Source organism: Excalfactoria chinensis, chromosome 7 (genome assembly GCF_039878825.1).
Source record: "Excalfactoria chinensis isolate bCotChi1 chromosome 7, bCotChi1.hap2, whole genome shotgun sequence".
Taxonomy (NCBI): domain Eukaryota; kingdom Metazoa; phylum Chordata; class Aves; order Galliformes; family Phasianidae; genus Excalfactoria; species Excalfactoria chinensis.
In genome coordinates this window covers 24,942,096-24,958,433 of record NC_092831.1, presented here as the reverse complement: position 1 = coordinate 24,958,433, position 16,338 = coordinate 24,942,096, and the positions used below count along the sequence as shown (strand labels likewise).

Sequence of the window (16,338 nt, the reverse complement as noted above, 5' to 3'; positions counted from 1 at the left end):
ACTGGGTACTTTGCTTCTAGATTTAAACTTGTGGATTCTCACATTAGATAGCGTTTTTGTCCCCCTCAACACTACACCACAAAATGAGACATGTTAAATGGCACACAGTAGGTGCCTGAGATCACTGACCAGCCTTCTTCTACAAGGAGCTACAAGGAGCACTTGCAGTGTGAGCCTTCACTCAAAAGGCCAATGACCTGAGCCAAAATTAGAACCTATTCCACCCATCGACCTGTGAAGTCACAAACTGCATCTCACAACAGAAAACAGAAAAAGAACTGCCTGATTTATAAAAGGCAAATGCAATAGAGATAAAAGTTACTTTGTCATAAGTCAATTAGAATCATAGAATGGCTTAGGTTGGAAGGGTCCTTAAGGATCATCTAGATCTAACCTCCCCACCATGGACAGGGTGCACCTGTGGACTAGGAGCTGCCTATCTCCTAGGGAACACACGTGCTACATCTAAATTGTTACAATCCCAATTTAACTAGAAATCTTATCACACAGCCCATGGGGTGGTGCAATAGTCCTGAATGCAGTTCAGCTAGCAGCAGCTTGCATCCATAGCCAGTTCCTGGATACATGGCTAAATAAAATTTAGACAAAGTGCTAAGCACTCAAAGGAAACAAAGTACAGTGTGCCTATTAATTGCATGGGAGTTAGCACTGCCATCGTGTAATCCTAGGTGAAAACATGATTTTTATTTTTATTTTTATTTTTATTTTTATTTTTAAATGTATAGCGATCTGTTAGAAGTCATTCCATTTAGACAACATTGCACAATTTCCAGACAACTGAATCTGTGAAAAAAGCCTTATGGCCTTGTGTCAGGTCTTTCCACATTATTATGGTGCAAAGGCTAAGTAAATTTATCTCCTTCTAATTCTAGATTTTTTTAAATATCAAGACGGCGCTTTTTCTCTTTCCATCTGCAGCTAAGATTTCTCCATCTCTGACACATGTATATGCAAAACCAGAATTTCGGCATAAGAGATGCAGATAAAAAGAAAAGGATTTAGAAGAAGCCGTGAAGATGCATGATGGCAGTTCTGTTGTGTAACAGCCTCTCCTTCAACAAAATCCACACTGCTACCACCAGCACCAGTGAGGCACTTAGCACTGCAGCACAGCCTGGGCCTCCATCCCAACTGTGCTTCACTCAGAGGGGGAAGGAAAGCAGCGGGCAGGGGTCGCTCTGTCCTATTGGGATGGCACAGGTGCTTACTGTGGGATCAAATATGAAACTGAGCCACTCCCAGAGCAATGACACTGTGGTCACAAACAGCTTGGGAACACTTGCTCTCTTGACTGTCTCTTTTTAGTTCTTTCCTCCCCCACCTTACCATGTAGATAAGACACTTGCACAGCAATGAAATCCATTACAAAAAGGAATTTTTCTACAGAGCTCCAGAAGGGTAAAGAAAAAAAAAAAATCTAATGATTTACAGTAAAATAAATATGCCCTATCCTTGCTATTCAAATAAATTCTGATTGTATGGAGTAATAAAGACACAGACATATACATTTTTGTGTGCGTGTATATATATATATGTGTGTGTGTGTGTGTGTATAAATATATGCATGTGTGTATATATACTATACATATATTTCACATATATTATACATATATTTATTTATTTTCTATTGTAATCCACCATTCACCATAAATACTGCAGTTTTTTCCTCATACCATCCAAGCTAAACTGTGGAAGCTCTCTAGTTAGAAGTTGTTACGTCCGTTACCCACTTGCTTTTATGAAGTCACACACTAACCCTTAGGCTCCCTTCTAAAAAAAATCATAAGCACACGTTGGGATTTGGACAATTTGGAGTTGGTATTTTATAATCTGGGAATCACAACCAGCTTAACAGAAGCAGCTTAATATCAGAAAACTTCATGATAAAAGCAATTCTGGACAAATAAAAGAATATCTCTATTTCTACAGTATAAAATTAATCCCTGTAATAAATGTATTAATTTAACCCTTAAAAGGGCAGTAGAATGTAACTGTTTTTTCCTGTTACGAGCAGTATACTGTTCCAGACCTTAAGAATTTAGCAGGGTTTAATCTAATTTATTTAACGAGAACTTCAGTAACATTTGAATGGCCTTGGCACAAACACCAACACACTTCAGTACAAAATGGTAAATTTAATATAAGACGTTTTAAACTTGTAGTGAGGAGAACAGTCACAAAAGATAAACTTTAACAACTGCCAGTTTCTACTAAATTCTGCCAGATGAGTTAATATTAAATTCCCTCTATTATTTTATTATTACTATTATTATTATTGTACATTTTGCCATTAAATATCCAATTGTTTCAGAAAAATACCTCCTGATTGTGTTTTAAGGGCAGGCACATCTGAGGAGAGTATAAAAATGCAAACTGCGGAAGATCCCTATGGAAGCCTTCAGAAGGGAAGGAAACCCTAATTGCAGCACCGCAGCATCCCAGTGGGTTACATAGCACTAACGTGGCCACAGCAGGAACTTTCTTTCCCTTTTCATCACAGAAATGCCCACCTCCACCACACCACCCTACACATCAGTTGTGTCTTCCCACTATAACCCAGACTTCTAGTAATTCACTTTTGTGCTCTAGACTTTTCACTTAGCCAGAAACTACTGCTTCTGATGAAGTGAGTCGTCTTTGTCACAGATAAAAACACTTTTGAGAGCAGCAGGTCTTTCCTCAAGATACAAAATAAAAGTTCTATGCTTGATCCAAGATTTCACTGTTCCCATGAATGCACATACAGCATATTTCCTTCTGAACAGATTTATCCCATTCAGCACAGGGTTTTATTTTTATGGAAGTGGCTGTTTCTTGTTGACTTCGGTTTCTTCATTTCATGGCAATTAGTTGTAAAACACCTCAAGATGCACTGCTAGAATGACTGCTCTACAAAGAGCACTTTGTGTCTTATTGGAAAATATTCAGACGCTCAATCCAAACAAATGGTGCCTATAATAAAAATACCACCACGTATCTTCATTTGCACCAGAACAAATCAGTTTTATTTGTTCATTCTGCATTTTAGTGTCATAGGTCTCTTAGAAATGATAAATTATAATTCCTTGTGCAATTAGATACGAAATTAAGTCATCTTACTCTGCAGAGGAATTTATAATAAAGAGACCAGGTTCAACCAGTTTCACTGAAAATATTTTGATCGTGTCAAAAAAGGCAGCATAAAAATCTTTAGTGTTTTAACAAATTAACACTTGCCTTTTGTGTAAAGCACTGTACATGCTGTTAATCTTTTAATTAGGTTCTCAATTTCACATACCGTTTATGGTAGGGGGGATTTTTCAGTGATCAGAAAATGCAAATGCGTGGTGTTGCTGTGCTCTTTTAGCAGAGACTTCAGAAAAAATATATATATACATTCTCATGTGCAGCCCTCTATACAAAAGTGCCATGACAATATATTATTAATAAATACTTGTAAATATTACCAAAAGAATGCCATTCTCTGTTCTTTTAAGCAAACAAATACAGCATTCAGATACAGAAAGACGCATGTCCTCCACGCTGAAGGCACAGAAAAAGAAAGTTTTCTGTTCATAATGCACACAGTTTTTCGACCCATCATCACCATTTCAATATATGCAATAGATGCTGACTGTGTAAGCGGATACATAGTGACGTTTGAAACAATCTATGGAATATAAAATAAAACACCAATTTTCTCATGTTGAATGCTGTACAGTTATGCGTAAACATCTTCTTCCAGGATGTTCAAAAGATCTGGTGTTATCCATAGCTCATTAGTTGTCATTTAGTATTATTATTTATTATTATTATTTATTGTTACGTTCCTTTCCTCAAGCATTTCATCCATTCTCAATTTCAACACAAGATAAACCCTTTTTCTCCCACAGACTATTTCACAGACCCTACAGCTCATGCTGAAAAAGAAAAAAAATAAAAATAAAAATCCCTATTCAGAAAGGCAGACAAATTGCCATCAGTAAGCGATCCCTACGCCAAGGGACATTTTTAGTACAAAGCTGTCACTCTGGAAGTAGGAACTATCTACTTGTTATTCCACATAATGATTTTTGTTAGAAAAAGGAAGAAGGCCAAAATGCGGCTAAGCAGCAAATATATTATAAAAACAAAGTATGAAAGCAATTTAGCTAAGAATCCTGACTGGCACAGACATTCTCTTCCTAGCTTCCTTGTTTGAATTTAACTCTTTATTGGTAACTGCAGAAACAGACAGGTGAAGCTGAAAATGCTGCACACACACAACTGGGGAGTAAAAGCAGATTAAAACACAAACCCCAGACCCTAGCATTACTATAGCTTTATTGTTTAATTGACAGCTACTTCATCCTAGAATGCATTGCTTTTTTCCCTTGGATAATCTAAAGGTAGTCACAGACAGAAAGACAGTGTGAGTGATCCTCCACAAGCCCTGGAGCAGGGGAAGGAAGAGAGTCTTACCGCAAAGAGCCAAGCAGCTCAGTGGGCTGAGAAGGGCAGGCACACCAGCTTCTCTCAGCCCAAGCTGGAATGTGAGCATTAATTGGAGCCTAATTCATCCTAACAGGAATGACGTCCCAGTGATCAGGCTGGAAAAAGGTCAGTAACAGAATTGCCTTCTGCTTATCGTTCTCCATGCTGTATATTTAGCCATTTCACATCCTATAGATTCCTGATGAGAAACAATACAGGAAGACAGATTGCCCTTATACAAAATTCTATAGGCAAAAAAGATGCAAATGTAAAGATAGCAATTTGTCATGGAGTTCATGTACATTGTGGGTGGGTCCAGGATGCCCAAAGTTGGACATCTCTTCCACAATGCTTCTACGTGGTGGTAAGCAACCCGGAACTGACCTCCAAAGAGAGTAAAAGTGGATGCAGGGCATGAGACTTACCCCTGTCAAGGCAAGAAAAGCAGCAGCTGGAGCCAAGCCCACAGGGAGAATGGAGGAGCAAGGCCATTTGCAGCTGTGCAGAAAGCATCCTCTTCATGCCCCAGATCTAAAATGTTTTCTAGGCCCTGCTCTAGATAAGGGCAGCAGCATCTCAGCAGACAAGAATATCTTAAAAGAAAAAACAAATACAAAAAAAGCTCCTCTAACTTGTGTGAAGCGCCACCAGGCTCTGCTCTCCTCATATGCTACTGAATTTTTGAAGTATATTTAGCTTCTTAGCTACCAGGCTGCTAAATGCACTTCATTTTCCTTCTCTCGACAGGGAAAGACCTAGACTAACCTAATTTATTCCCATTTTTAAATACGGCACTTTATCAAATCCATGCAAGAAAGACAATTATTTTGTTTGAAATTAAAATGCATAAACATCATTTCCCAATTTTCCTCAAAAATACCAGCGGTTCGTGGGCTTAGCTGAGAGGTTGGGAAGGGGCCAAGAAAATCAGGATTGGTTATTAGCTGGTCTGAGTTGTTGTTTTTTAATAAGTGAGTACATACAGGCCTTCTGGAGAGAGTGTAGTTTTTATTTGTTGCCAAGTGATTACATGGATTGCTGTGGCAGGGCAAACAAACAAACAAAGAAAGAAATAGAAATAATTTTTAAGAAGTCTGTGGCTCAGTTTCCCCCACATTTCCTCACTGGTTTATTAAACAAGCAGAACATAAGAAAATATGTCCTCAAAGAGCACGATGCATAAAGAAACTCCAGTGCTGCCCAGTTACCCTCACCCAGAGCCTGCAGCACGCAACATATGAGAGGCACAACAGACCACGGTCCTCACAAAACAGGGGCGTGGTTTTGCTGCTACGGCCTCAGCAATGTTTCTCAAAAATGAAGTGAAACAGAACCATTAAACGTTTGTTCCTCTCTATCTGCAAAACAATCTGGGACTTACCAGTTTTGAGCATGGAACAAACTACAGGCACTCCGCTGCCATGAGCTCACCACAGCCCAAAGCCAGCACCCAGATGTGATGCACTGCAAAGTACTTGGCCTAGAATGTTCCTCATAGGCAAAAGAAGCCCCAGACAGGCAGGACACAAACGTAAGGGGCTTCCCTGTGACATCCCAGGCTCATTTTGTCCCCTCCATCTCCTCTCCCTGTCCCTGTTTCCTGCTTCCCAGCCAGGTTCTACCCAGGCACAAACCGCAAATGAGATGGAGAGGAGCATCAGAAGTGCTGAGCTGGTCAGGGCTGAGTTTGGGTACTAGCCTCTAAGCTGTTCAAACACCAATAAATTACCCATTTACTTATACTACCCAGATGTTTGCCATCTAGAAAAATAGATTATTATTTGTGGAAGGTTTTGTTCCATCACAAGAATCCTGTAAATAATATATTGGGATTAGAAAGCCAATACCACATGGCACACACATCAGTAGTGGGCTGGTGGTGGGAAGAAAAAAGAAACAGAGCCCTTTGAACACTATTGAAAAGTTAAGAACTTCCATCATGAGCTTATCAAAGAATGACAATTCACTGTAATTCACACAACGCTATGGCAGACAAGGAGGGTGGCAACCTGAAAAGTACTGGGTTCCGATCTTCTGTTTCTATATGTGCACAAAAACATATATCTGCATAACTTACATGTATTGCTTAATTTACATGTACTTATACTACAGATCTAAATTACAAATTTCTATTTCTTGTATAGAAAAGTAAAACATGAAATCTGTTCCATTAACTGTAACTTTTAATATGATACCATAATATTTCCCTTTCTGTCACAGGAAGATACAGTTTAAGTAAACCCTATGAATACAAGCAGCATGGGCCTCTATCTCTCCTTTAATACTTCAAGATTTCTTAATAGTTCCTAATGGTATGTAACAAGAACACTTTGGCTACAACTGAATTGGCATGAGAAGCTGAACCTTTCACAATAGCCTTTCAAATCCTATATCCATTATGCACTATAATGCCTACTGAAAAACAAAGCAGGAAGAGGCTTTCAACATTCTCATTGAAGTCTGACTTTCCCTCTCAGCTTCTGTAATTGAGTTTCACTTGCAGTTGTCATGAAGTTTCACAGGGTAGACAAAACAGTGATTTGCTGGTAAGAATCTGTGTATAGGGAAATAAATAAACATTTGAGCAGTACTCAGAACAATTCCTTTAAACATCACGGAGAAAGACAAAGAACACAACTCAATCAATGCACAATTCAAGAAGGAGCTGCTTTTACCAGGCCCACTTTGATGTGAATGGCTGAGTACTACTACAAGAAATCCAGTCTGCTCAGTAAACCCAGACAAATTTGTCACTAAATGTCATATCCAAGTTTACTGTAGGATGCCTGTTAGAGCTGTACCTCACATGCTAATTACTCCTAAATCATTTTACAGGGGCCTTTCACAGTTTCACCTCCAAAGTTGGAAAGAAGAGATACGTGCTTAACCATAAGAAGCATCCTCAGGCAAGGTGGGCGAAAGGGGACTACTGAATAAAGAGCTGCTAAGGATGGAACAAGTCTGCTCTGGTGAACAGAGCCCTGAAGAGGGCAGGGCTGGTTTCTCTTCTACTCATTAAACCCTAAGCTAAGAGGCGTTTGATTATACAAACAGGAAGCCACAGCTCAAACATACAAGTGGCACTGGGCACTTCATTAAGGAGGCAGAAGATCCTGGGTTATAGCACCCTTGCAATTTATTGCACAGGAAATACCCGAACCCAGGTTTCTTCTCATCTTGCCCATACTGTTATGTTGTGCCTGTATTAAAAAGCAACTTATCTTCCCAACTGCTGCAAACTTAGCTGTATACAAGCAGCACAAGTTTTGCAGGGTTTTGTTACACTTTTTCCTGCATCTTTCTTGATAGAGAAACATCAGATCAGTTTGCATGTGTTCAACAAAGCCCCCAGTTGGTACATTCTGCCTTCACCTGACACTCAGGTGGAAACTACTATGGCCCCAGAGGTAGCACAGATACAAATATTTCACAGGATCTTTTCCTATTAACTTTCTGTTTGGGTCCTCCCTGAGCCTAGTGCTAGAGAAGTAGATCACAACCAGTGACACCACACAGCAACAACATTCACGATGCACAACCCAGGCTACTGTTCTACCAATGCTCCACTTAAGCTACCCTCAAACACAGTCATCAGGGCAGGCACTCCTTTGCCCTGCCAGTATACCCAGCAGAAAAACCTTGGAGCTGAAGGCAAAGTCTACTTTGATGGGCTATTAAGCTTTGTGAGGCTCTATAGACACGTACACCAGTTTTGTGCATGCTCACAACAGCTAGCAGGGAACTAGTCAAAAGAAAAAGCATTTCTTTATTTTTCATATGAATTCTAAGAAATTGGTAGAAGTGTCAGACTAGCACTGCTCTTCCTCAGCTCCACAGTGGGAGAGTCAGCTTTCACAGCAGGTCCCAAAGCTTCAGACTGCTCAGAAAGTACTTCAGATTGCAGCTACCTTCATACTGCTTTGGTCTGAGCACTTAGTCCCCACCAGCTCCCCTCTCCCGCGCAGCTCACACCCAACAATAAAAAAAAATAATAACAGAAAATAACTTCCAAAAAGGCATCAGGGTGTGTAGTTAGTTTTTATTAAATTACACACGGAACAGGTGCCCTTTTAAAGCATGACTCTTTTTCTCACCAGAAGGCACAATGTAGCAGGTTCCCTAGTGTCAGGTGTAGACTCAAGTGATGAAAGAAAAATACATAAATGTTGATTAAACCTTTGTTGCCATTCACACCACCAACTTTCACACCCCAGTGCCAAGCTGTTAACAAATTCCCATTCTGTTCCAGAAGACTTGTCACAGCTCCTGTCAGAAAAGGGAAGTTTCACGAGGGCAGTGCTGGCTTGCTGGAAAAGTTTCTGTTCTTGCCACTATCAACAAAAAATATTTGCAACCAGCTGTTTGTGTAAGAACTGTGTCCTGCCCAAACGGTGGAGGAATGAAAAGCTTTTTCCAGCAAGGCAATGGGCCATCCTCACGTATATCCCCCAGAACATATTTGTTTCAAGATATTTATGCTAAGACTCCTCAACTCCCTGGGAAGCTCAGTAGCTCTGGGCAGGCCCACAGTCGGGCCTCCTTGGACGCACGTTTCCCTCCATGTCATGTCTTCTTCCTGGCACGCAGACTCTGCAGTACAGTAGGCAAAGTGAGATGGGGCCCTAAGCACACATCGCGTACCACCTGCTTGAGACTCAGCAGGGCTGCGTGAATGCTGTGGTGAACTGCAGTGAAGGCGGTGTGAAATTGCACAGCAGTTCTCTCTCCTGCCACAACTCCATTTTCCACCCCCCCCAAATAGCTCTTATCTGACACCAGAAATGTAGTTCTTTAGAATGCACAAACACAAGAAGAGTCCTATGAGATAAAGTGAACACTGGTTCTCCTTTTGAACATCAACAAAAGAAATAGATGGAAAAAATTACACCTTTTCCTAACTCAATAGGTAACAACTATTACATGCAAGATTAAGATAAGGTTGCATAAGCAGCCTTTACAAAACAAAACCTTGACAAGCTCATGTTTACTTTGTCCTAGAGGACATGAGGACACCTACTCACAACGATGCTCTGAACAGCTCAAAGCTTCACCATTTTGAGAAATGCATGTGAAAATCTTCAGCTTCTCATGCAGATCCTGTAATTCAGCTGATCACAAAGCATAGAGAAGAACTAAGTGGCTGTTTATCAATGTATATTGATAAATGAAATCAATCCCAACTACTGGAACAGAAGCAGACTCTTCCTAATTCAGGATGAACAGAGCAAACAGCATAATATTTTTCCTCTTTTTCACATCAGAAAATAGCGCTCCCCAATAAGTACTGTAATAAAGTATTTAGCAGCATGTTTTTGTCAACACCACTTGACAGATTATAGCCCAACATTCTAGAATTTACCTCACGAAAGAGCCAATCTCAGATCTCCATACCAGCACTTTGTCTCTGCCTGGACCTCATCTCTCTGCTTGCAGACAGTAGCACAGAAGCTGTTTCAGAACATGCTGCACACTTCAGTTTTGTACATTAAAATCAGTATGTCCTACAGTATTTGCCCAGGAAGTATAAAAGACTTCAGAGAACTCGTCCTTAGGTGTGAAGGTAAACACACTGATACTGACCAAGGAAGAGATTTCATTCCTGACAGATTTTTGAAGTAATTTCCGTCACTTCTAAATATTATAGCACCTGATGTTTTCTGGTGGAAGGCAATTAATCTCTTAAAGACAAATGGTGAAATCTTTTCTTTCAGACTAATTGAAACAGTTAGAGGTTCAACTTTGATTTTATAGACGAGTTATTTGAGCGCAACACCAATGACAGATTACTAGCTGAACCTGCTCCCTGTCAAGTCTGTAGTTTAAAAACGCAGTGGCCGTTTCCTCCCTGCACAGTGACTAATTTCCTTTGTGATTCAATCTGTCTCTACTCCTTGGTATTCTCACAACAGAGAGATGCTGCAAATGCAAGGTTCCCCAAGTGAGATGCTCAGCCAGTGTGGATCACTGCACTGAGTGGCATGCCTCCTCAGAGCAGGTTTCCTGCAAAGCCCATTCCCCTTCATAAGTGCCAAGACTGAAATCTTGGCCACTGAATGCAGTGTGTTCCACATGTGAGCTCACAACATGTTGAGCAACTGTGTTAACTGAGATGGATAGTGCTGTCAAACAGGAAGCTGGCTCACCAGGATGGAAACAGTGGGATACACTGACCTTTTACATTTATTGGAGGGGGGGGGGAAGCATCCCTAAAGCGACATGAAATGTTTCCCGTTAAAAAACAAAACAACTACCTTCTTATATATACTCTATTATTGCTGTATTGTGCAAATAAATAAACACATTAGAGCTGTGTATAAGCTCTGCCCGTAAGCAGATCCTGAGCCTCTCTCACAGAGCAGAGAGGCTGACAGAGGAAATGAATCATTATCACCCTGCTTGGAAAGAAGTTTGTACAAAGAGCGCTGCGCTACTAACCGCTGCCTGGAACTCCTGCATTCAGCACTACCACTGCTCCCTCTGTTTGCACAAATTCCTAGCTATACAAAGTGACCAAAACCAACAGATAAAATCCAAATCCCCAGGCAAAGCTACTGTTAAACTACCCTAAACTGCAGGGGTCCAATCGACGACATGAGGATGAAACAAAATCACAGGCTTCTCATCCAAAAGAGAAAACAATGAAATAATCTCCTCAGCAAGTAAGTTTCATGAAATGTGAAATTCATTTTGGAAAGATTTCTCTCGATCCCCCACCTCCTCCCTGTCTCCCCCAATAATAAGTTTTAGGTTTTATGCTGATGTTTTGGGAATAGAGATTTGTTAAAAGCTTTGTTAATGTCAAGATTTTGCTCCTTCCGGAGAATCACTTTCCAATAGCAGGAATGGTAGAGATTTACAAAGCACTGCAGCAGTAACGCAGACAAGCAGAAACAAAAATCAGTTTGCACATTTCACAGTACTGCTACTGGCCCTTGAAAGAACATGTATATATAACCCTATTATATTCAATACACTGTTTCAAAAGTGAAACATTATAACACTCTGTTTAAAATGGCTCTGACAGAAAGAGAATTACCAGCATATCTAGCACTACACTTAGATGTTGTACCCTGCTCTTCTGCGCTGATTTCCCCAAAGCAGCAACCCGTCTTGAGACACAGAACAAACGTATCCTGAATACACCGACTGATCATTATCACCGTATTTCACACTTCGTCAAGATCCAGCTAACGCTTTCTAGGCAGGCTAACAAGGTAGGTGCCGTTCTACACCTAGTTTAAGTAATCAATACAACCGATTAAAACACTTAAATGATTTGCCACCAATTTTCTTGCTTTCTTCTCGCACTGAACAGCCTCAGGTGCACTATTCTGTCAGCGCAGAGAAGAGGAATAAGAACTTTAGTGATTACCTTGTGCCTGAGCCGCAGAGCTGTGGGAATACCCCAGAGCCAGGAGCGCTGTCTCCACCAGCTGGCTAAAGAGCACATCTTTGCGAACCAGAACGAACTCAGCATGCTCTTCTCGATTATCATATTCAAGAGAGGCATCCGACTGCTCCACCACACAAAAGACTGGAATCATCAAACCTAGATGGAAAAAAAAAAAGAAGTCTGTGAGAGACAAACAAGAAATGTGTCACACATCTCTGATAAAAGCTTTAATTTAAAACACCTCCTAGAAGGCTCATAGTGAGTGGATATCGGCCTTTCTTCCCCAGGGGATAGCTGTTGTTTTCTTTCCAAGAGAAATACTGAAGTCTCATCACTTGACTCATTTACAAACCACACTAAAGGCTCCAGAGAATACAATTTAGGAACAAAATAACAGTCAGCTTGAGGACAAATGAGATTTTTCTACTAAGAGTTTTTTAATACTGAATAAATTTTCTACAGTCCCTTGAATGTCCTATTCTTGCAGGTCAGGGCTTCTCCACGCTCAGACATCTGAAAACCTGACATGTAAACATCACTGCCCTGTTTCTCCCCACACAGTGAATGTCACGGAGATATTGTTTGTGGCTAGTCCCATATGCACTTCTTGGACTGCCTAGGTTAATTCACACATTTCCAGACCGTGGCCATCCTACTCGTTCTGCAAAGCAAGCACTCTTGCATAGATTTTGCTGAAAATTATTACTTGGTGGTGCTGGCAGCTAATGGACCAGCAGCCCCAGAGAAGCCAGCAGTATTCTCTCAATGTATGAATAGAATAAGAACAGCTCTTAGAAAGAGGATCAAGGATGAGGGTGAATCACAGAAGTAAAAACCTCAGTGAGTGTTCTGGATTGAATTCCATTCTCTTTTATTGTAAATTTACTTTTGTGGTAACAAGATCAAGTCATCTATGGTTACAAACTGTGGGGCATGAACTTAAAGGGATCCCATAGTACAGACAGGCCAGAAATTGATTTGTGGAACACGGACACGTAGTACTGCATGTCTGCACATGGAGGGAAAAGCATGAAAGGAAAGCACAGAAAACTTACTGAGCTGGAACATCTATTTCCATTATTTGCTATAGGCCATGCAGTGAGTGGCAGAAGAAAAAAAATCATTACCTCCAGCAACATTACTTTATTAATTGGATACATATAATTCCTTAGCCTTTAAATAAACTATGAAATACTAAGGAAAAGACTAATCCAAGACTAAAGCCATTCCCAAAATGTGCTATGTAGGGTTTGCCTCAAAGTCTACTAGTTCCCTTTTCAATCCTGTTCTTCAGAAACAAATATGACAATTTCATGTAGAGAATATGGAAATAATTATTATGAAAATATTCATGAAAGGATAGATACAGATCACTGCATTCCTGGACCCCAGTCTTCTTAAGGGAAAGAGAGGAGAAAGCCAGATTTTAGTTCTTCTATACAAAGCCAATTAATTAAGATCATCTATCAGCAGTTCTAGTATCTGCAAACCAGTTGTCAAACACCCCTTCAGAAGGAATCACTCTGCCCTGAAATAGATACAGTCACAGCAGTAACACCTGCTAAGGGACTTGAATCCTCCTGGCCTGAATTTGCAGAGATGAGATTTACTTAAAATGTATTTTAGATACGCATTTATCATTTACTACTGTAGCAGGCAGGGATTAGCTCCCAGTTGGACATTCTAAGTGCAGACCAGCAGTAGCTACAAGCCTGGACATGCAGTTCATAGGTTTTAGCATTCTGTTTTAAATCACATCTTTATTAATGGGTAAGTAGGTTATAGCATCATATCGATGCTGCTCCCTCTCTAGCACTGATGCTGAGATAAACTAATGCATTTTGCAAGTTCAAGTAAACAGATTTTAACACACTCAGGAACATACAGTGAAAAATCTCCCCGTGTGCTTTTCTGAAAAGAATGTGGCTGATTCTGTTCTCACTGCAGTCAATGACAAAGTTGTTATAGTTGTTATTCCTTTCCAAGGTTAAAAGCCAAATTGTTTGTCCATAAATCATTTAACTAGTTAAAATGAAATTTAACCCCTGTAAGCAACAAACATGCCCTTCCACCGAACATAAGGCCTGTCAGAGCATTTCTGATGGGGCTATTAATGTCTCAACAACAACAACAAAAAAGAGATAATTGGCCAAATGCTAAGACTGCAATATTGGTTGTGTAAATCACATCTTGGCAAGACAGCGTAAGTGGGTGAATGCAAACTGATGAGAGGAATGCCACAGCACCTTCCCTCCTCCTGCAGCATGCTTTCCTCGTCGCTGAACCGTCTTTCCACCTTTTCAGCACAGAAGCTGCACCCATTCTCCATAGAATGTATGCCCAAAACTTACAGTCTTAGCGCAAACAGGACCTCAGATGGTAGGAAAGCTCTTGTCACAACACCACTGTATGGATGGCTCAACAGACTTGCAGGAAGCTTGCCCATAATTATTTTCTAAATGGCCCATTTGGGGCATCTAGGATTGCAGGAGCACTGCCACAGAAACAGCTTTTGTAAGAATAGCTCTAAACTCAGTGACCCAGCAGAACTGACAATAAAGTGCCATTAGTACCTTAAAAAGAGAGAACAAAGGGCAGGTTACCACATCTGCCACTGCTAACAAGTTACTATGCCTCTCGTTGTGGCTGGAGTCCTAAAATCAATTTTCCTTTCCTAGAAAACAAGAGAAATCAATTTTCTTTCAAAGCAAACCTCACTCCAAGGAAATCTCATCTGCTCTGCTCTCTATTTTGCACCGGAAAGAGTTAAGCTATAATATCTCAAATGGATTTATTACCATGAACTTCTCTGTTTCCTGATATTATCTGAATCTAAATTAACATACCTCTGGTACATGTAAATCTGAAGGAAAACCACCTGCAGCTAAAACCAACAGTCTTTACACACCAGTATGCATGAGGTCTTGCTCCTAGGTGAATAAATGGAACCTCCACCTCACTACGGGACCCTTACAGAAGAGGGATGTGAGCCAGTCCATCCTCATCATCATTCTAGTTGAATCATTTACAGCTATACTCAAGAGAGCAGGAGACCAAGCATCCAGAAGGAAGCCTTGCATGCAGTAAAAAAAGCCTAACTCATAAATCCTGAAAGCCCTCAGCTCTTTTCTCTAGTGCCTGAGCAGCCAGAACTAGTCATCCTCCCTCTTCACACATACACACAAAAAAGGCTGAGATCCCTTTTGAGCAAAACTCTTGTACGTTTGCTCTCCCAGCTTTAGAGAGATGCTTTAGTGAACGATGCGGTATAACTCATGGTGGATAACATACGGCACTCATTTTCACACATGGAAAAAACAAGGGGTAATCTGAGGGCTAAAAAGCAAACATTTGTTTTCTCAAAGGAGGAGCACAATGCTGAACTGCACACAAAACAACAGTAACGATTACAAATTATCCAAAAGACTTTTTCTACTTGATATTATTTCATTAGGCTGGCTTAGAAACAGCTCTTCAGTGCTTCTGTCAGTGCTTTGAATCCCATATAGACAGCATTAAGTGTTAGAAGAACATAAAATAAGACGATATAAAACCTTTTAAAAGAATACCTATACACAAGAATTCCCCATATTCCGTGGAAGAGAACACAAAGTGTTTCCAGAAGAACAGATGGCTGGTGGTGACTGGTACCTCTGTCTACCAAATACTTTTAAAACACATCAGAAGCGGGAGTTAAGCTCTGCAGTTGCTTTCATGGAGAACTTGTGTTGTACAGAGAAAAGGCTGTGTACATTTGGTTGCATTTCTTTTAGTTGAGACTCATCTAAGCAGCAGAGAAATCAAGAAGCAATTAAATATGCAGAGAGACTTGTGCCCAAGTGCACATTTTCTCCTTCTTGCAAGTTTCACTCTGTAGTTTTACTTTCCCATGGAGTAATTCATTCCATAAATGAAGAAAAAGGAAGCAGGTACACTGTCTAAGAAATGAAAACTCTGGACACTCCACCACACAAAATATTCACCAAACAAAAGCTCTAAGCCAGTTAAAAGTATTATCAGACCGAAGTCAAGCAACTCCCTGGAGAACACTTTTGGCTCCAAGATTTGCAAGCACAAAACTGTTAATTTCTAATAGCCAACTAAAGGACAAGACAGGGAAGATCTTTAAGAAATTCTGCACTTAATTTTTGTTTGTTTTTTTTGTTTGTTTGTTTGTTCATTTCCAAATAATATACTTCATCCAGTGCTTCAGAGTGAGAAATAAAGATGATACTACCAGCAACCGAACTTGTACACATCACCAACTTCCACATGACCACCCCGGGCACCTAAACCAAAAGAGAAAAGGCGACAGAAAAGCTGCAGTGGGGGTTAAAATATTACAGCCACCCACCTCTACTGCCCATTAAATCAGAAGCAGTGCTTGCTCATCCTAATAAGCGTAATATGAAGATCAACCAATAAGAAGAGGCACCAATAAAATTTGTGTCCTTTTAGATTAAAATCTGTTT

At 40.3% G+C, this 16,338-nt stretch overlaps 1 protein-coding gene across 5 annotated transcripts in view; it reads right to left on the bottom strand.

Moving 5' to 3' along the window:
- Positions 1-16,338, bottom strand: part of SATB2 (SATB homeobox 2) — a 128,394-nt gene that overhangs the window by 91,677 nt on the left and 20,379 nt on the right. For all 5 annotated transcript variants that reach the window (XM_072342273.1, XM_072342275.1, XM_072342276.1 and 2 more), the window contains one exon: positions 11,846-12,022. In XM_072342273.1, coding sequence (XP_072198374.1) covers positions 11,846-12,022 — 177 coding nt within the window. The remainder of the gene's footprint in view (positions 1-11,845; positions 12,023-16,338) is intronic.